The following is a 21,564-nucleotide window of genomic DNA, read 5'->3' on the forward strand; positions in this document are numbered from 1 at the left end:
GGCACCCCTAAAGCTTTGCTTTTTAATTATGGCTCCCATCTTTTTTTTCTTCTGATAATTTTTTTCTGTTATTAACACTGTAATCAGTCCTTTCCTTTCTAGGCTTTGACCATACTTTTATCTCTTTCACTTGAATGGGGACAATGTCAATTTTTTTTTTTTGGACAATGTCATTTTAATTTGATGTAAAATACTTTTCTTTTCCATGTGTACAAATATTCTTGTAGGTATCATAAAAGAGATAGAAATAAAACACATATTAACTCTTTATTCCAAACTGAAGAGATTCTAAGGGGACTATAATTACAAATAATGAAAAATGCAGTCCAGAGGCATGTTTCCTGAAATGTTCAGGGAGTAGTTGGGGGAAAAGGGAACTTGATAGGGAAGGAAGAATAAAAAATCTATATTCTGAAAAAGAAATGCATGGTGGAATGATAACAATGAACAATTTAGTTTCAAAGGGCAATTCATTGTTACTTAAAAAATGAGTATGAACTTCATAAAGTTTTTAGAAGAGAGAAGAAAATTATGTCAAAACTCTAGAGATATTCTTTGCCTAGGAAACAATTTTACTTAAGTAACTATTCAGTTTTCTATCGTAACTTAAAAAAAATATATATATGGTGGTGTTTGCTCACGAGAAAGTTGTCTATTACATACAACAGGAACAGAAACTACAAAACAATTTCTATCTTTGATATGCTGGAAAAAAGGAGGGGGTAAGAGAAAGAGGAAAATAAAGGGTAACACCACTTCAGCCAAACCAATAAAAAACAACAACTAAATCATTAAATGAAAGAAATATTTGACGATTTTGTAATATAAAGTCTCAATTTAGAAATGATGCTTCATTTTATAGACCAATTATTATGTGATTAAAAAAAATTAAATCCAGAAAAAATATAGTTTTCATTAAAGAAATAATCTAAAATTCATGAAGTAACTGCATTAACAAGTCACAAGGAGAATGCATGTACATTGCAGGGGGAGGGTACATTTTTTAAATCTATGATATCTCACACTAAAACAAAAGCCAGACTATATTTTGTATTACCATCTGTATAATAGTCCGAATACACTATAGTGATTTTCAAATACCCCTTATGAGAAAATGTGAACTTTCAAACTGTGAGGCTTTTGAACTCTTAAAACCTAGTTTGAATGTCTTTTAAAATATCACTTATCTACAACGCATATTCTTAAAATGAAGGGACATTGACTATAGCTTCTTTATACAAGGCCTGTGTTAGTAGATAGTTTTGAAGTGCATAAATCATGCAAGTGCCAATAATAAAGTATTTCTATGACTTTTCTACAAAGGAAACTGCTACTAAGAGTAAAGGATTAGTGTGCATTAACATTAGGTAGTGCTGAGGTCTGGAAAAAGATCCTCCCCCAAATTCAAAAGCTGCTTAACTAAATTCTGTTTCACTATCAGTTGAAACAGGAATGTTTCCTTTATTTCTTAAGGGCATTTACTAGTTAAACAGGAGTAGAAAAGGAGATAGGCACCAAAGCAAGAAATAACTATCCAATTATTTCTCATGATCATTTTGGCCTTCTTTTTACTTTGCATCTGGAGGTTGTATGAAATTCAAGCACAAATGAGAATATACCCCCCAAAATGATACTGTTTCTAGATTTGTTTTTGCTTTCAGTGACAAAAAGGCTCAAGCGCAATTCAATTAAAAGACAATAAAATAAGGCAGTGTTTCTTACTTGTCAAATGATGTACTTTTATTAAATGGTATGTTAAAAGTTAAAACAATGGCGGGGGGGGGGGCACAGATAAGAAGATGGGAGTAAATCCTTCTCTAAGTATTCATAACTAGTTTCTCTCCCAAGTTAAAAAAGAGAGAGAGTCCCATTTAAAAATCAAAGCAAGTTTAAAAGGAAATTCCTCTAGGGTATTAGCTTTGTACTAAATCTGTGGCCATCTGCATTAAATTTACTGTAATTACTATATAAATCTGTTTTTTCAAGAGGAAATTGTCTTAGGATTTATATCCTCTGGAAACTGCTACTTAAGAGTTAAGGTATTCTGACTGAGAGAATAAGAGACATGAAGATCTAAAGGAAAAGAATAAGATCAACAGTTGAATGAGCATTGATCTTTATCATAAATATCAAGTGAAGGACTTCACACATGGCAAAAATCCCTGGGAAAACTTCTAAAGTGCTTAAACACTGTATGAATGTTGTATTCCTCATTACGCAAGGTTAAAAATTTTTTTATGTTTATTTATTTTTGAGAGACAGAACGTACACCAGGGAAGGGCAAAGAGAGAGGGAGACACAGAATCTGAAACCACGCTCCAGGCTTTGAGCTGTCAGCACAGAGCCTGACTCGGGGCTCAAACTCACACACCATCGAGATCATGACCTGAGCCAAAGTCGGATGCTTAACTGACTGAGCCACCCAGGCGCCTCCCCCTTTTTTTAAAATTTTGTTTTATGTTTATTTATTTTTGAGAGACAGAGAGAGACCCTCATTATGCAAGGTTTAAAAACACAGAAACTACTTTCTTAAATTTCATATGAAATAAAAGACCATTCATAAAGACATAAACTAGAGGTGAACTCAGTTTAAAAATCCTATTTAAGAAGCATAACTTTCATTCCAAAACTAGACCTTCAGGATATATTTGATGAAAATTAATACAGTATTTAAATGAAGTACCTGGCAAAGGGATTAAATATGCATATCACAACATGGATGAAAGGGAATTCTGTGTGCTCTTGGCTAGGGGAGAAGCTGGCAGGCTCAGTTCTACACCCCCTACATGAGTATGCCATTCTTCTATTCTCTTTTAGAACTGGTTCCCCTGGTACCATAAAGCCAACTTTCACATGCCTGAATTTCATAAAGTCATACTTTCAAACATTACACACTGAGATCCCTAAATCTTGCCTTTCCTACTCCCATTTCAGAATGTGATACTTCAGAGCACAAACATTTGCACTACAATGTGTCAACAAAGTCTGCCTTCCAAACCAAGAAGTACTGCCATTTTTGTCTCTAGAGCAAGGTGGGCACTCACATATTAATGTTGTACTGCAGTTTACTTTAGTTGCTTTGTAAAAATAAGTGGAAATCAGAAAAATGCAAATGACACTAATGATAGGAAATGTAGAGCTCATCAATTTAATATGGTTGAGGGGCGCCTGGGTGGCTCAGTCGGTTAAGTGTCCGACTTCAGCTCAGGTCATGATCTTGTGGTTCACGAGTTCGAGCCCCACGTCGGGCTCTGTGCTGACAGCTCGGAGCCTGGAGCCTGCTTCGGACTCTGTGTCTCCCTCTCTCTCTGACCCTCCCCCCATTCATGCTCTGTCTCTCTCTCTCTCAAAAATAAATAAATGTTAAAAAAAATTTTTTTTAAATAAAAAAAAATAATAATATGGTTGAAACAAAGGGGGAGCTTATTGGTCATGCCCAAAGCTACAGATTTCTAGCATCAAGTAGACAGTTACGGGCTGAAATGAAAAAAACTAAAGAGTGTGTGTGAAATATGAATGACCACTAGGGATTTTATATTTGGGAGATCTCTAGGAATGGAAATTCCCCTATAATATGTAAACTTGCTATTCAACTTGCACATATTCAACTTCTTTATCTGTTTTCAGGTTTACACACACACACACACACACACACACACACACACACACACAATAGAGGACAGAATTCTCGTGCTACTCTGGATGCCTTCAGTGACCAAAAACTGTGATTTGTTAAACTGCTTTTGTTATAAAATATTACTGACTTAATGAGTCATATCTCCAACGAATATGTGATTTGACTAGCTGACTTTTCCAAGTCATCCAATATTTATTGGTCACATCCTGTATGCCAGACATCTGCTGGACTCTGAGTGACACAAAGACAGATAAGACAGGGACCTGACTTGCCACAGACTCTGAAATCAGACCCTGACATCAGTGCCTGTGGTAATGGATACAGTACTTGATTATATATGAAGTGGAGACACCAAGGATCAGAGGGAAGATGTAGCTGTCCTAAAGCAGAGCCAGGGCTCTGAACCTGTCTCCTAACATTTTAGTTCAATGCTCTTTTTGATCATTCTTTCTTTTAGGATATGTGACTTTAAAAAGAAGACACCTACAGAGGGAGGCATGGGGCTACCTGAATGCGACAGGTAATTGTTAGGCTGGAAGTCTTGACTAATATCTCAGCCCTGAAGGTGACCATTCATTCTCTCCACTTGTGCAAAAGACCTTAGCATTTGTATCTTCACCTTACAAGTATATAGAGATTTATGTAATAATGCAGGATTGACACAACCTGCAAGATCAGTTTCTACTAACCCTGACCTCCACCCATTTAGACCCTCTTGTAATCCTGCCTTTTCCAGCCACTGCATGATTATCCTTCTGATTTCCTTCTCTTTAAGCTTTGTAAAGCCATCCCGGGCTCTCTCTTCTTTCTGATGTGCTTTCTTCCTCCTCTTTAAAATTGACTTTTTACTTTTCTTTCTGACCCTGTGTAATATTTTCTTTTTCTTTTTGTAGAAGTCAGCCTGAAAGGGAAAAACATGTTTAACTGACTGCTTTGAGATAATAAAATTGAAAGTTTTGTTTTCTATATTTAAGAATAATTTATTATGCGGTTTATTTGCGCATAAAATAAAGAATTGAAAGTAAGTATAATGAAAATGTATATGTAAATTTGGGGTGGTCTTCATAATCATTATAAAAGCATGAGTAAAGACTTGTATAATTTTCTAGTTAGGATTATTGCTATAGAGTATCATAGTTTGAAGAAGGTCAAATCAAGTAAGTGTTTTTACAAGAAATGCAAATGTAGTATTGGGGGGCTTGTTAAACTTCATGAAGGCAATTGAATTAAAATGCAAATCTCCACCTACACTGAATTAGCCTTTATTATATACAGCAGGCTCCCTATGAGTGCTACCTTACACGGAAAAATGTAGAAAAACCTTCTGCTTGATTTTTTTCTGTAGAAGTATATGAAGGCACTTACAGGCCTTCCAACCTAAGAAACATGCTCTTTTGGTAAGATAAACAAGCATTCAGAAATTTCTCACAAACAATTCTAGAGGAATTTAAAAATATTCTCAGTAAACAACAGGATATATATGTTAAGTGTCATAGCTTGCTCACCTTCCCATCAAAGCGTTTTATTATATATTGATCCAGACCCAAGTCTGTAAAAGAGGAAAAAACAATATTTAATCAATGATTATAACTCAAGTAAAACATATGAAATGACAGCTGTCTGTCATTTCTAGTCATTCAATTATATATACTAGATGGCTTAGCCACATTATTCAAAGGCTATGTGAATAAAGAAATTTTTCCACTTTCAGACTCAAAGTTTAAGTCCTAAAAGATCCAACCTTTATTTTACACATGAGAAAGTAAGGCTCTGAGAAGATAGAGTATAAAAGTTCATGTGCAAACCTGTTCATCAGTAGAGCCAAACTAGAACCCTAGACTCTTTCAAGGGTGGGCTGTTTTCATTACATCAATGTACTATATTACCTTTAAATCAGGTGAAGGATATCAATTTAATCTGAATGCATACATTTTTTTGTATCAAGTTAAAGAGAGAATAGTATAACAAACTAAATTTTGCAACATGCCTAACGAGATACAAATAGACCATCTTAATATTACCTTAAAAAAAAAAGTTTGTTTATTTATTTATTTTGAGAGGGAGAGAGAGCGAGGGAGGGGTAGAGAGAGAGCGGGGGAGAAACAGAATTCCAAGCAGGCTCTGCACTGTCAGTGCAGAGCCCAACTTGGGGCTCAATCGCACAAACTGTGAGATCATGACTTGAGGTGGAATCAAGAGGTGGATGCTTAACCGACTGACCCACCCAGGTGCCCCTAACATTACCTCTTATCTATCTATTTATTTAGTTATTTTTAAAGTTTATTTTTTTTTAAGTTTATTTATTTTGAGAGAGAGTATGGGAGGGGCAGAGAGAGAGGAGAAGAGGCAGAATCCCAAGCAGGCTCCACACTGTCAGCTCAGAACCTGATGTGGGGCTCAAACCCACGAACCACAAGATTGTGACCTGAGCCAAAGCTGGAAGCCCAACTGACTGAGTCACCCAGGCATCCCCCAGGCATCCCCCTGAGCCATCCTATTCATTTAATTTGAGAGAGAAAGACGGTGCAGAGGAGGGACAGAGAGGGAAGAGAGAATCCCGAGCAGGCTCCGTGCTGTCAGTGCAGAGCCCAAGGTGGGGCTAGATCTCACAAACCGTGAAATCATGACCTGAACCAAAATCAAGAGTTGGACACTTAATCAACTGAGCCACCCAGGCATCCCCCTAATATTACCTTTTATTTATTCATTCATTCATTCATTCATTCATTCATTTTTTTTTTTCAACACTCATTCACTTTTGAGAGACAGAGCGAGACAGAGCACAAGCAGGGAAGGGGCAGAGAGAGAGGGAGACACAGAATCTAAAGCAGGCCCAGGCTCCGAGCTGTCAGCACAGAGCCTGATGCGGGGCTCGAACTCACGGACCGTGAGATCATGCATGACCTGAGCTGAAGTCAGACGCCCAACTGATTGAACCACCCAGGTGCCACTCTAATATTACCTTTTAAAGTTGGGTTAAGTGGGGCGCCTGGGTGGCTCAGTCGGTTGAGCATCCGACTTCGGCTCAGGTCATGATTTCACGGTCTGTGGCTTCAAGCCCCGCATCGGGCTCTGTGCTGACAGCTCGGAGCCTGGAGCCTGCTTCCGATCCTGTGTCTCCCTCTCTCTCTGCCCCTCCCCCACTCTCACTTTGTCTCACTCTGTCTCTCAAAAATAAATAAATGTAAAAAAAAAAATTAAAAAAAAATAAAGTTGGGTTAAGTAACGAATATTTTCTTTGGAAAAGCTGAACATCAGATTCTAAGCACTGTAAAAGATATAAGTAATTAAGTATCCTGAAAGCCAGGGATTATTTGTCTTTGCCCACTGCTTTATCCCAGTGCTTGGCATAGTGCTTGATCAATAAACACCTATAAAAAAATTAATCGGGGGTGGGGGGCTGAGTGGCTCAGTTGGTTAAGCAACCGACTCTTGATGTCAGCTCAGGTCATGATCTCACATTTCGTGAGTTCAAGCCCCACATCAGGTTCTATGCTGAGAGTGCAGAGCCTGCTTAGGATTCTTTCTCACTCCCTCTCTCTCTGCCACTCCCCCACTTGTGCTCTTTTTTTCTTTCACAATAAATAAACTTAAAAAGAAATTAATGAGTAGGATATAATCCCTGCCTTGAAGAGTCACAATTTAGTCAGGAAGGCATATGCATATAATAATTAACATTACAAGGGAGCATATAACTAGTTCAATAAGGGGGTGCTGTCGGGTGTTTACACTGGAGAAATCAGTTAATAAGTACACTTGTTTTTCATGCATAATTACTCAGTTCTTTTCTTTCAGTTCTCACTATATTCATACTAGTTCAGGTCCTTATGTCATTACATCCACAGTATTACAATGATCAGATTGTCACTGCTCCCAGAGGAAGCTTTTTGCATTTCTGCTTCTATGCTTTTGGTTCCACATTTTCTTTATCTTAAATGCACTTTACTTCTAGAAGCTTGTCCTGAAAAAAAAAAAATAAACCACTGACTGCAAAACAAAGAGGTAAGTCAGGAAACAGAAGGAAATTTTTTTTAAAAAAGAAAATCTAATTTGAAACTTTACAGATACTCAAGAAGATAACGCAGTCATAAAAGTAGAATACACTTGGGGTGCCTGGGTGGCTCAGTTGGTTGGGCGTCCCTTAGGCTCGGGTCATGATCTCGCAGTCTGTGAGTTCAGGCCCCATGTCAGGCTCTGCGCTGACAGCTCAGAGACTGGGGCCTACTTCAGATTCTGTCTCCCTCTCTTTCTATCCCTCCCCCACTCACAGTCTCTCTCTCTCAAAAATAAAATAAAAACATAAAAAATTTTTTTAAAAAAAGTAGAATGCACTTCTATGATAAAAGAACAGAGAACAAGAAAGAGTTGTAGACAGTTAACACTATGTTTGCCTATCTCCTCCTATATTTTAATAAACTGTCAAAAGATCAGGATAAGGTTTCCTCCCAGGACCACTGCCAAAAAGAAAAACAGAGACTCAATACTAGAAGTCTAATATCATACAAGACCTTTTCTCATTCAGAAATGGGGAGGAATTCTTTTCTGTTTTTTCAATATATGAAATTTATTGTCAAACTGGTTTCCATACAACACCCAATGCTCATCCCAAAAGGTGCCCTCCTCAATACCCATCACCCACCCCCCATCAACCCTCAGTTTGTTCTCAGTTTTTAAGAGTCTCTTGGGGTGCCTGGGTGGCTCAGTCGGTTAAGCATCCGACTTCGGCTCAGGTCATGATCTCACAGCTCCTGAGTTAGAGCCCCGCATCGGGCTCTGTGCTGACAGCTCAGAGCCTGAGGCCTGCTTCACATTCTGTGTCTCCCTCTCTCTCTGCCCCTTCCCTGCTCATGCTGTGTCTCTCTCTGTCTCAAAAAAAAATAAACATTAAAAAAAAAATTAAAAAAAAAAAGAGTCTCTTATGCTTTGGCTTTCTCCCTCTCTAACCTCTTTTTTTTTTTCTTCCCCTCCCCCATGGGTTTCTGTTAAGTTTCTCAGGATCCACATAAGAGTGAAAACATATGGTATTGTCTTTCTCTGTATGGCTTATTTCACTTAGCATAACACTCTCCATTTCCATCCACGTTGCTACAAAAGGCCATATTTCATTCGTTCTCATTGCCAAGTAGTATTCCATTGTGTATATAAACCACAATTTCTTTATCCATTCATCAGTTGATGGACATTTAGGCTCTTTCCATAATTTGGCTATTGTTGAGAGTGCTGCCAGAAATAGGGAGGAATTAAAAAAAAAGAAAAAAAAAGAAATAGGAAATAATTCAAAAAGCATTAGCAGAAAATTTCTCAGAGCTGAAGAGTGACACAAACTAGGGCTTACCAAGTGTTCTAAGCAAAATGAACAAAAACTACCTACAGTTCAGTGTATGCTTTTGAAATTTCAGAATACCGAGAATAGGAAAATCCTAAGACTTTCCAGAAAAAACCTTCTTGGTCCTTTATAAAAGAATAAGAATCAGATTAGAATCAGGTAACTCATGAGTAAACTTGCTACATCAACTAAGGGAAACATATGCTTACTAATAATTAGAGCAGCACTGTCCAACAGAAATATAATGTGAGCAACAAATGTGAGCCACATGCATAACTTAATCTAACAGTCACCTTTAAAATAATAAAAAGAAACAGGTCAAATTAATTTAATAATTTACTTTGTTAAACAAAATATATTTGATAGCATCATTTCAACATGTAATCAATATAAAAATTATGAAGTATTTTTCTTTTTTATACTGTTTTTAAAATCTCATGCATATTTTATAATTTTAACATATCTCGATTCAAACTAGCCACATTTCAAATTATTATAGTAATAGTATAGTAAATTATTATAGTAATTACTATAGTAATATAGTAATTCAAAGTATTATAGTAATAGTATAGTAATATCGTATTACATATTTAGTGTACTAAAAGAACTAAAAAGTTAACTTAAAATTTAAAAAGTGATTGCATATGTGACATGGACTGGGAGGGTGGAGAAAATGGAACAGATTTGTGTTTTCACTGAATGCTCTGTTATAGTTTGGAAAATGTTTTCCCATGTGCATTTGCAAAAAAAGGAGGTGTGTGTAAGGACAGCCTGGCACATGCTGAGAATTCCCGTCATTTATAAGCAAATACAGACATAAAGTAGGCCAAAAGACTAATACATTTAAGATGAAAAAAACATTAAGATGATTATTTTGTCTGTTATATTTAGATTTCTTTACCTATCAAATGAAGCAGATGGACAGATTAGATCAGTTCTTAAACGGCTGGGGTAGAGTATGGGAAATGCGGATGGATGAAAATTCAAGCTATTCTTCCTACTACTCTAGAGATTCTGTTAGGTCCATTTACCGGCGGGGGGGCAGGGGGAGGGGGAGGAAGAGTATGGAGAATGAAGGCAGAAACAGCATGTGTAGTAGGAAAATGATACTCAAGTGACTTCCATATAAAATGGTTCCCTTACATTTCTCCACCTTCATTCTTTGAGTCCCAGCTTAAAAACACTGGACACTATGCTATTCTCCCTAAGGGGCTTCCTATGATTCTTAGACTTTTATTCAAAGAAATTTCAAAGCCATTTAATGTTCATAGTGTGATGTAAACACACTTAACCTTGTTGTTAATGAGAAAGCTGGAGCCCAGAAAGATTAAATGATGGCTTTCTGATTTTGTCCAAAAACCTTTTAACTGTGGCAGTTGCTTCTCTTCTTGAGTCTACACCAAATATAATACAAACGTGCAAGAAATACTATAAGAATACTCTCAGTTTAGGGGCACCTGGGTGGCTCAGTCGTTAAGCATCAGCTCAGGTCATGACTTCATGGTTTGTGAGTTCGAGCCTGGCATCGGGCTCTGAGCTGACAATGCAGAGCCTGCTGAGGATCCTCTGTCTCCTTCTCTCTCTGCCCCTCCCCTATTCACACTCTGTCTCTCTCTCTCTTTCAAAAATTAATAAACAACAACAAAAATAATACTCTCAGTTTAAGCCTCAGAGTGAACAGTTAAAAGACCTGTTTTAAAGAAGACAGCAACTCCTTCTGTCAAAAGACAAAAGTGAAACTAAATCAAATTGATCATTTCAAGCTCAATAAATTAGAGCTTGGTAAACGAAAACTCTGAATAATTATAGTTAAGAAGTCTCAGCTATCTCCCCCAAATTTAAAGATTTGTTTTTCAGTATTTGCAATTACCCTAAAAATTTATTAAAATGATTATATTTTTCAGTAACACAAACTAACATAAGGCAGAAAAGTATAGTTCTAGTTCATTAGATATGTGACCTATTTATTGTACTGTAGTCACTTGATTTTATCTTCTGTCTTAATAATCACTGTAATAAGTTATAATCTACTAAGCATTTTTATAGGTCCTATACTACATGCTTTCCATGTATATATATACACACATATATGTAAATTTTAATTTTCTTACCCCTACAAATTAGTTGCTATGATCTCAATTTTACAAATAAGAATATTAAGATTTAGAGATGTTAAATAATTTGCCTAAGATGACACATCTACATTTCTACTTTCTTCCAATAATCTTCATTTATTCTTGGTAACTCCTTAAACTCTTTTGGTGGCTATTCTGCCTGTACCCTAAATACATGTACTTTTTAGAATATCCTCCTTGGATACCATCTCTTCTCATTTTATAGGTTTGTCTTCAGTAATTTCATTACAGATTCAAGATGCCTAGTAAACCCAAAACAAGGTACATTAAAAAAAAAAAATCAAACTTCTGAAAACTAAAGTCAAAGAAAAAATTCTCCAAGGCAGCCAGTTTAAAGTGCTAAAAGACGGGTGCCTGGGTGGCTCATTCTGACTTCAGCTCAGGTCATGATCTCACAGTTTGTGAGTTTGAGCCCCACATGGGGCTCTGTACTGACAGCTCAGAGCCTGGAGCCTGCTTCAGATTTTGTGTCTCCTTCTCTGTCTCTGCCCCTCCCCTGCTCATTCTCTCCTTCTCTCTCTCAAAAAATAAACATTAAAAAAACATAAAGTGCTAAAAGAATTTCAACCCAGAATTCTTTATCTAGTGAAAATATTCTTTAAAAATGAGGACAAAATAAAAATGTTCTCAGATGAAGGTAAACAGAATTCACCACCAGCAGACCTGCTCTACAACACATTCTATCTTTCAAGGGGGGAGGAAATGATATCAGAGGGAAATTGGAAATTTAAGAAATAAAGAGCAATAGGAATGGTTAATATTTAGATACATATAACAGACCATTTTTTCCTCTTAAGTTCTTTATGTATGACAGTTGAAATGAAAACAACGTCTGGTGGAGTTTTCAATGTATGTAGCTGTAATACATATGACGCTATATCATAAATTAGGGAAGGACCTATATAGTGGTAAGATATCTATATTCCATTTGAAGCAGTAAAATATAAATTCTCAGTTAACTGTGAAAAGTTAATTATGCATATTATAATCTCTACAGCAACCACTACATTTAAGATATACAAAGAAATACAGTCAAAAACCCAAAATCAAAAATTTTTTAAAGTCTTCAAGTAATCCAAAAAGGAAGCAAGGAAGGGGTAAAGAACATTTAAAAAGATGGAAAAAAAGAGAAAACAAATAATAAAATGGTAGACTTAAATCCAAACATATGAAAAATTACATTAAATACAAATCATCTGAACATACAATGAAAAGGTATAAACTATCACACTGGATAAAAAATAAGACCCAACTGTATGTTGTCTACAAGACATTCATTTTAAAGATACTGATATATTTAGGTAGATTAAAAGTAAGAGGATAGAAAAAGATATATCATGAAAAATGAATCAAAATAAGGAGGTCTACATAAATAGGATACTATGTAGACTTTGCAGCAAAAAAAATATTAGCATAAAGGTCAGTTACATAATGATAATTGGGTCAATTCATGAAGAAGACAGAATAATACATTCTAAACATGTATGCACCTAATAAGAGTTTCAAAATATTTGAAGCAAATACTGATAAAACCGAAAGGATGATAGACAAACCCACAATTAAAGTTGATCAACACCCTTCTCTCAATAACTGACAGAATTTAGACAGATAATCAATACAAAACAGAAGATACTGGGGCGCATGGGTGGCTCAGTCGGTTAAGCGGCCGACTTCAGCTCAGGTCATGATCTCACGGTCCGTGAGTTCGAGCCCTGCGTCGGGCTCTGTGCTGACGGCTCAGAGCCTGGAGCCTGTTTCAGATTCTGTGTCTCCCTCTCTCTGACCCTCCCCTGTTCATGCTCTGTCTCTCCCTGTCTCAAAAATAAATAAAACGTTAAAAAAAAAAAAAACAAAAAAAACCCCGGAAGATACTAAGCATATCACTAGTGGCCTGGGACCTAGGAGGTAGGAAAAAACAGGAAGGAAGAATTACGAATGTGTATGAAGAAACTTTTGGGAGTGATGAATATGTTCATTATACTGATTATGCTGATGATGGTTTCACTAGGACCTACATGGGACTAGTATATCAAAACTCATCAAATACTTTAAATATATGCTACTTATCCTATGTTAATTACATCTCAATAAAGTAGTTAAAAAGAAACAGTACAAACCATCAAGGAAAACACAACTACATTTGAAAATGCCAGCAACTTCTGTATACTAAAAATTATTAGAAACAAAATAAAAAGACAAGCCATAGACTAGGAGAAGATATCTGCAAGATATATATGACAGCTTTCAACAGAGAATATATAAAGGACTTCTACTAATAAAAAAATCAAATAGAAAAGTGAGTAAAGAAGATAAATAATTCATAGAATGGCAATATGAGTAGCCAATAAATATTTGGAGATGATAAGCCTCACTAGTTGCTAGTGAAATGCAAAATAAAACCACAAGGATTTAATAATTCATTCTAATCAGTTTGCTAAAAAATTAAGTCTATCAATACCAAGTGTTAACAGGAATGCAGAAGAGAAAACCCATACATTCTTGGAGAATATGTAAATTATTACATCTAGTCTGGAAACCAGCTTGGTAATGTTTAGAAAATTTGAAGAGGAATGTATCCCAGAGGCCAGCAAGTCTACTTCCAGGTATATGTTGAAAATAACTTCTTGCAAATATGCACAAGGGCACAAATGGAAGAAGGTTCATTGTGGTACAGTTTGTAATAGTAAAAACACTGGCATACTACAGTTCTCAAATATTCACTTTCTTTCTCTTGACCTCCAGGGACAATCCAATGACTTTGGGCTCAGCCACATGACCTGCTTTGGCCAATGGGATATTAGCAGTATGACATAAGACATCCTTCAAATGGACTTCTGAGGTTGGCTTGCTTTCTTGCACCTCTGCCAGTACTGTAAGAGGAATATATTCTGGATAGCCCAGTGGTCTAAAAAGGATGAGAAACATATAGAGCAGCCTGACAAATTTGCTGACAAAACCATGAAGCAGAGATGCCCTTGCTTAGATGAACCAAACCTGAGCCTACGTACAGAGCCAGGCCAGTGGGGATCAGCAGAGTCTACCTCACATGGCCTGCAGATGCAGAAGCTACATAAATGCTCACTGCTTTATGCCACTCACATTTTGTGGTGGGTTGTTACACAGCAACAGATGACTAACAAAATTGGAAATAAGTTAAATGTTCATCTACATGAAAATGGATAAATTAAATACTGACATATTTATACAAATGATAAACTATACAGCAGTGAAAATAAGAGAACAACAGCTACGTGGATCAACAAATATATAAACGTGCATATGTAAAAATATATTCAACATATTAAAAAACAGGGGAAATGTAGCAGTCAGAGTAGACCAGGTTACACTGTAGTAATAACCTTAAAATCTCAGTGGCTTCCAATAAGGAAAGCTTATATATCGTTCATGCTACTTATCTATCACATATTGGGTGCAGCTCTACTCCACAGAGTATTGAATCTGGGATCCAGGTGGATGGGGCAGCAGCCTCTTTGTGGAAGATGGCAGAGGTAAAAGACAACATAGCAAACCACAAACTGACTCTTTTTAAAGATTCTGTTTGAACACAATGTATATCATCATTAGTCAGAGGAAATCACATGGCTAAGTCCAAAGTCAGTGCGGGGAAATGAATATAATCATTGTCCTTCTCTAGGGGTTATGGAAGGAAAATGGATATATGTGAATGTTATAATCTTCAACAGGAATGATAAATACCTAATTAAGGACAGTGGTTATCCCTAAGAAGACAGGGAGTGAAATGACATTTCAGAGCGATACACAGGGTTTTCAAAATAATTCAAAATAAAGGTATGAAACAAAAATGGGTAAATACTAAAATTTGAAAAAAACAAGTAATGGCTACAAGAGTATTCTCTATTATTTCCTATATTCTCTATATATTAAAAAAAATTCTAAGTCCAATTTAATACCTATATTTAAATTGGTTTCATCTCAGAAACAGAATATAAAAGGAGGGAAAGAAAAGAGGAGGGGAGTGGAATGGACTTTTGAGGTTGGTTTCATTTCTTTCAACTCTGCCATCAGTATGAGAAGAACATATCCTGGATAGCTCCCAGAATCTTATTTACAAGGACTTTAGGAGCTCTGTGTCAGGAACTAGGGTCAGAGAACAATGAATAGATTTCTTATTATTTTGGAAAGGGTCAGTAAATTTTTTGCATAAAAGACCAGACAGTAATTATTTAGGCTTTGTGGGCCACATATAGTCTCTGTTACAACTATTCAATTCTGCTATTGCATGAAAGCTGTCATGAACAACACCTAATAAATGAGTGTGGATATACTCCAATAAAACTCTTTCATGGACACCAAAATTTCAGTCTCATGTAATTTTCAAGTATCACAAAACATTCTTTTTATTTATTTATTTATTTTATTTTATTTTATTTTATTTTTTTTCAAAACATTCTTTTTAAATAAGAAAAAGAAAAAAGTAAAAACCATTCTCAGCTCATGGGCCATATAGAAACAGGAAGTTCATTGCTGCTGATCAATACCTTCTCTACACTCAGCAGCACTACAAGGAACTAAAAGTAAAACTAGAAGAGAAGGTTCTTCTACTAAAGTAACTTATCTTGTTGGGGAGAAAACAGCACAAAAATGTTTCAAAAATATATTCATTTTCTGTACTTTCATATGTTTTTTCTGTTACTGATTAGTGCCTTTTGTTTCAGCTTAAAGAACTCCTTTTAACATTTCTTATAAAGCCAGTGTAGTGGTGATACACTCTAGCTTTTGCTTGTCCAGAAAACTTTATCTCTCCTTCAATTCTGAAGGACAGCCTTGCTGGGTAGAGTATTTTTGTTTAGCAGCTTTCTGCTTTAAGCAATTTCTGGATATGGTCCATTTCCTTATGGCTTGCAAAGTTTCTGTTGAAAAGTCTGCTTAGAGTTTTATGGAGGTTCCCTTATACATAACAAGTTTTCTCTTGTTGCTTTTAAGATTCTCTCCTTGTCTTTAACTTTTGACACTTAAAATGTGTCTTGGTGTGAGTCTCTTTGGATTAATCTTATTTAAAACTGAGCTCCTGAGAGAAAAGGCAAGATGGCGGCTTAGGAGGACGCTGGGCTCACCGCACGTCCTGCTGATCACTTAGATTCCACCTACACCTGCCTAAATAACCCAGAAAACCGCCAGAGGATTAGCAGAACGGATTCGCCGGAGCCAAACGCAGACGAGAGGCCCACGGAAGAGGGTAGGAAGGGCGGCGAGGGGGTGCACGCTCCACGGACTGGCGGGAGGGAGCCGGGGCGGAGGGGCGGCTCGCCGGCCAAGCAGAGCCCCCGAGTCTGGCTGGAAAAAGCGGAGGGGCCTGACGGACTGTGTTCCCACAACAAGCGCGACTTAGCGTCTGGGAGGACATAAGTTAGCAGCTCTGCTCAGAAAGAGGGAAGGCTGGAGGAAAAAGGGAGGGAGAGCTGCTGAGCCCCCTGACAACAGAGCTCAGTTTGGTGGGGAACAAAGGCGCTCGCCAGCGCCATCTCCCCCGCACATCCCCCAGCCAGAATCCCAAAGAGAACCGGTTCCTGCCAGGGAACTTGCTCGCTCCGCGCAAACACCCAACTCTGCGCTTCTGCGGAGCCAAACCTCCGGCAGCGGATCTGACTCCCTCCCGCTGCCACAGGGCCCCTCCTGAAGTGGATCACCTAAGGAGAAGCGATCTAAGCCTGCCCCTCCTGCCCCCGTGCACCTTGCCTACCCACCCCAGCTAATATGCCAGATCCCCAGCATCACAAGCCTGGCAGGGTGCAAGTAGCCCAGACGAGCCACACCACCCCACAGTGAATCCCGCCCCTAGGAGAGGGGAAGAGAAGGCACACACCAGTCTGACTGTGGCCCCAGCGGTGGGCTGGGGGCAGACATCAGGTCGGACTGCGGCCCCGCCCACCAACTCCAGTTATACACCACAGCACAGGGGAAGTGCCCTGCAGGTCCTCACCATGCTAGGGACTATCCAAAATGACCAAGCGGAAGAATTCCCCTCAGAAGAATCTCCAGGAAATAACAGCTAATGAGCTGATCAAAAAGGATTTAAATAATATAACAGAAAGTGAATTTAGAATAATAGTCATAAAATTAATTGCTGGGCTTGAAAACAGTATACAGGACAGCAGAGAATCTCTTGCTACAGAGATCAAGGGACTAAGGAACAGTCACGAGGAGCTGAAAAACGCTTTAAACGAAATGCATAACAAAATGGAAACCACCACAGCTCGGCTTGAAGAGGCAGAGGAGAGAATAGGTGAACTAGAAGATAAAGTTATGGAAAAAGAGGAAGCTGAGAAAAAGAGAGATAAAAAAATCCAGGAGTATGAGGGGAAAATTAGAGAACTAAGTGATACACTAAAAAGAAATAATATACGCATAATTGGTATCCCAGAGGAGGAAGAGAGAGGGAAAGGTGCTGAAGGGGTACTTGAAGAAATAATAGCTGAGAACTTCCCTGAACTGGGGAAGGAAAAAGGCATTGAAATCCAAGAGGCACAGAGAACTCCCTTCAGACGTAACTTGAATCGATCTTCTGCACGACATATCATAGTGAAACTGGCAAAATACAAGGATAAAGAGAAAATTCTGAAAGCAGCAAGGGGTAAACGTGCCCTCACATATAAAGGGAGACCTATAAGACTCGTGACTGATCTCTCTTTTGAAACTTGGCAGGCCAGAAAGAATTGGCACGAGATTTTCAGGGTGCTAGACAGAAAAAATATGCAGCCAAGAATCCTTTATCCAGCAAGTCTGTCATTTAGAATAGAAGGAGAGATAAAGGTCTTCCCAAACAAACAAAAACTGAAGGAATTTGTCACCACTAAACCAGTCCTACAAGAGATCCTAAGGGGGACCCTGTGAGACAAAGTCCCAGAGACATCACTACAAGCATAAAACATACAGACATCACAATGACTCTAAACCCGTATCTTTCTATAATAACACTGAATGTAAATGGATTAAATGCGCCAACCAAAAGACATAGGGTATCAGAATGGATAAAAAAACAAGACCCATCTATTTGCTGTCTACAAGAGACTCATTTTAGACCTGAAGACACCTTTAGATTGAGAGTGAGGGGATGGAGAACTATTTATCATGCGACTGGAAGCCAAAAGAAAGCTGGAGTAGCCATACTTATATCAGACAAACTAGACTTTAAATTAAAGGCTGTAACAAGAGATGAAGAAGGACATTATATAATAGTTACAGGGTCTATCCATCAGGAAGAGCTAACAATTATAAATGTCTATGCGCCGAATACCGGAGCCCCCAAATATATAAAACAATTACTCATAAACATAAGCAACCTTATTGATAAGAATGTGGTAATTGCAGGGGACTTTAACACCCCACTTACAGAAATGGATAGATCATCTAGACACACGGTCAATAAAGAAACAAGGGCCCTGAATGAGACATTGGATCAGATGGACTTGACAGATATATTTAGAACTCTGCATCCCAAAGCAACAGAATATACTTTCTTCTCGAGTGCACATGGAACATTCTCCAAGATAGATCATATACTGGGTCACAAAACAGCCCTTCATAAGTTTACAAGAATTGAAATTATACCATGCTTACTTTCAGACCACAATGCTATGAAGCTTGAAATCAACCACAGAAAAAATTCTGGAAAACCTCCAAAAGCATGGAGGTTAAAGAACACCCTACTAACGAATGAGTGGGTCAACCAGGCAATTAGAGAAGAAATTAAAAAATATATGGAAACAAACGAAAATGAAAATACAACAATCCAAACGCTTTGGGACGCAGCAAAGGCAGTCCTGAGAGGAAAATACATTGCAATCCAGGCCTATCTCAAGAAACAAGAAAAATCCCAAATACAAAATCTAACAGCACACCTAAAGCAACTAGAAGCAGAACAGCAAAGGCAGCCTAAACCCAGCAGCAGAAGAGAAATAATAAAGATCAGAGCAGAAATAAACAATATAGAATCTAAAAAAACTGTAGAGCAGATCAACGAAACCAAGAGTTGGTTTTTTGAAAAAATAAACAAAATTGATAAACCTCTAGCCAGGTTTCTCAAAAAGAAAAGGGAGATGACCCAAACAGATAAAATCATGAATGAAAATGGAATTATTACAACCAATCCCTCAGAGATACAAACAATTATCAGGGAATACTATGAAAAATTATATGCCAACAAATTGGACAACCTGGAAGAAATGGACAAATTCCTGAACACCCACACTCTTCCAAAACTCAATCAGGAGGAAATAGAAAGCTTGAACAGACCCATAACCAGTGAAGAAATTGAATCGGTTATCAAAAATCTCCCAACAAATAAGAGTCCAGGACCAGATGGCTTCCCAGGGGAGTTCTACCAGACGTTTAAAGCAGAGATAATACCTATCCTTCTCAAGCTATTCCAAGAAATAGAAAGGGAAGGAAAACTTCCAGACTCATTCTATGAAGCCAGTATTACTTTGATTCCTAAACCAGACAGAGACCCAGTAAAAAAAGAGAACTACAGGCCAATATCCCTGATGAATATGGATGCAAAAATTCTCAATAAGATACTAGCGAATCGAATTCAACGGCATATAAAAAGAATTATTCACCATGATCAAGTGGGATTCATTCCGGGGATGCAGGGCTGGTTCAACAATCGCAAATCAATCAACGTGATACATCACATTAACAAAAAAAAAGAGAAGAACCATATGATCCTGTCAATCGATGCAGAAAAGGCCTTCGACAAAATCCAGCACCCTTTCTTAATAAAAACCCTTGAGAAAGTCGGGATAGAAGGAACATACTTAAAGATCATAAAAGCCATTTATGAAAAGCCCACAGCTAACATCATCCTCAACGGGGAAAAACTGAGAGCTTTTTCCCTGAGATCAGGAACACGACAAGGATGCCCACTCTCACCGCTGCTGTTTAACATAGTGCTGGAAGTTCTAGCATCAGCAATCAGACAACAAAAGGAAATCAAAGGCATCAAAATTGGCAAAGATGAAGTCAAGCTTTCGCTTTTTGCAGATGACATGATATTATACATGGAAAATCCGATAGACTCCACCAAAAGTCTGCTAGAACTGATACATGAATTCAGCAAAGTTGCAGGATACAAAATCAATGTACAGAAATCAGTTGCATTCTTATACACTAACAATGAAGCAACAGAAAGACAAATAAAGAAACTGATCCCATTCACAATTGCACCAAGAAGCATAAAATACCTAGGAATAAATCTAACCAAAGATGTAAAGGATCTGTATGCTGAAAACTATAAAAAGCTTATGAAGGAAATTGAAGAAGATTTAAAGAAATGGGAAGACATTCCCTGCTCATGGATTGGAAAAATAAATATTGTCAAAATGTCAATACTACCCAAAGCTATCTACACATTTAATGCAATCCCAATCAAAATTGCACCAGCATTCTTCTCGAAACTAGAACAAGCAATCCTAAAATTCATATGGAACCACAAAAGGCCCTGAATAGCCAAAGGAATTTTGAAGAAGAAGACCAAAGCAGGAGGCATCACAATCCCAGACTTTAGCCTCTACTACAAAGCTGTCATCATCAAGACAGCATGGTATTGGCACCAAAACAGACACATAGACCAATGGAATAGAATAGAAACCCCAGAACTAGACCCACAAACGTATGGCCAACTCATCTTTGACAAAGCAGGAAAGAACATCCAATGGAAAAAAGACAGCCTCTTTAACAAATGGTGCTGGGAGAACTGGACAGCAACATGCAGAAGGTTGAAACTAGACCACTTTCTCACACCATTCACAAAAATAAACTCAAAATGGATAAAAGACCTAAATGTGAGACAGGAAACCATCAAAACCTTAGAGGAGAAAGCAGGAAAAGACCTCTCTGACCTCAGCCGTAGCAATCTCTTACTCGACACATCCCCAAAGGCAAGGGAATTAAAAGCAAAAGTGAATTACTGGGACCTTATGAAGATAAAAAGCTTCTGCACAGCAAAGGAAACAACCAACAAAACTAAAAGGCAACCAACGGAATGGGAAAAGATATTCGCAAATGACATATCAGACAAAGGGCTAGTATCCAAAATCTATAAAGAGCTCACCAAACTCCACACCCGAAAAACAAATAACCCAGTGAAGAAATGGGCAGAAAACATGAATAGACGCTTCTCTAAAGAAGACATCCGGATGGCCAACAGGCACATGAAAAGATGTTCAGCGTCGCTCCTTATCAGGGAAATACAAATCAAAACCACACTCAGGTATCACCTCACGCCAGTCAGAGTGGCCAAAATGAACAAATCAGGAGACTATAGATGCTGGAGAGGATGTGGAGAAATGGGAACCATCTTGCACTGTTGGTGGGAATGCAAATTGGTGCAGCCGCTCTGGAAAGCAGTGTGGAGGTTCCTCAGAAAATTAAAAATACACCTACCCTATGACCCAGCAATAGCACTGCTAGGAATTTATCCAAGG

General features: G+C 37.8%; 1 protein-coding gene across 4 annotated transcripts in view; it reads right to left on the reverse strand.

The window, feature by feature from the left end:
• The window catches only part of MICU1 (mitochondrial calcium uptake 1), a 256,334-nt gene that overhangs the window by 139,467 nt on the left and 95,303 nt on the right, over positions 1-21,564 (reverse strand). For 3 of the 4 annotated variants that reach the window (XM_047824729.1, XM_047824730.1, XM_047824728.1), the window contains 2 exons: positions 5,143-5,186; positions 4,365-4,538 (listed from right to left, as the gene is read on the reverse strand). In XM_047824729.1, coding sequence (XP_047680685.1) covers positions 4,365-4,538; positions 5,143-5,186 — 218 coding nt within the window. The remainder of the gene's footprint in view (positions 1-4,364; positions 4,539-5,142; positions 5,187-21,564) is intronic. The other variant, XM_047824731.1, reaches the window with a different exon arrangement.

Source organism: Prionailurus viverrinus, chromosome D2 (genome assembly GCF_022837055.1).
Source record: "Prionailurus viverrinus isolate Anna chromosome D2, UM_Priviv_1.0, whole genome shotgun sequence".
Taxonomy (NCBI): domain Eukaryota; kingdom Metazoa; phylum Chordata; class Mammalia; order Carnivora; family Felidae; genus Prionailurus; species Prionailurus viverrinus.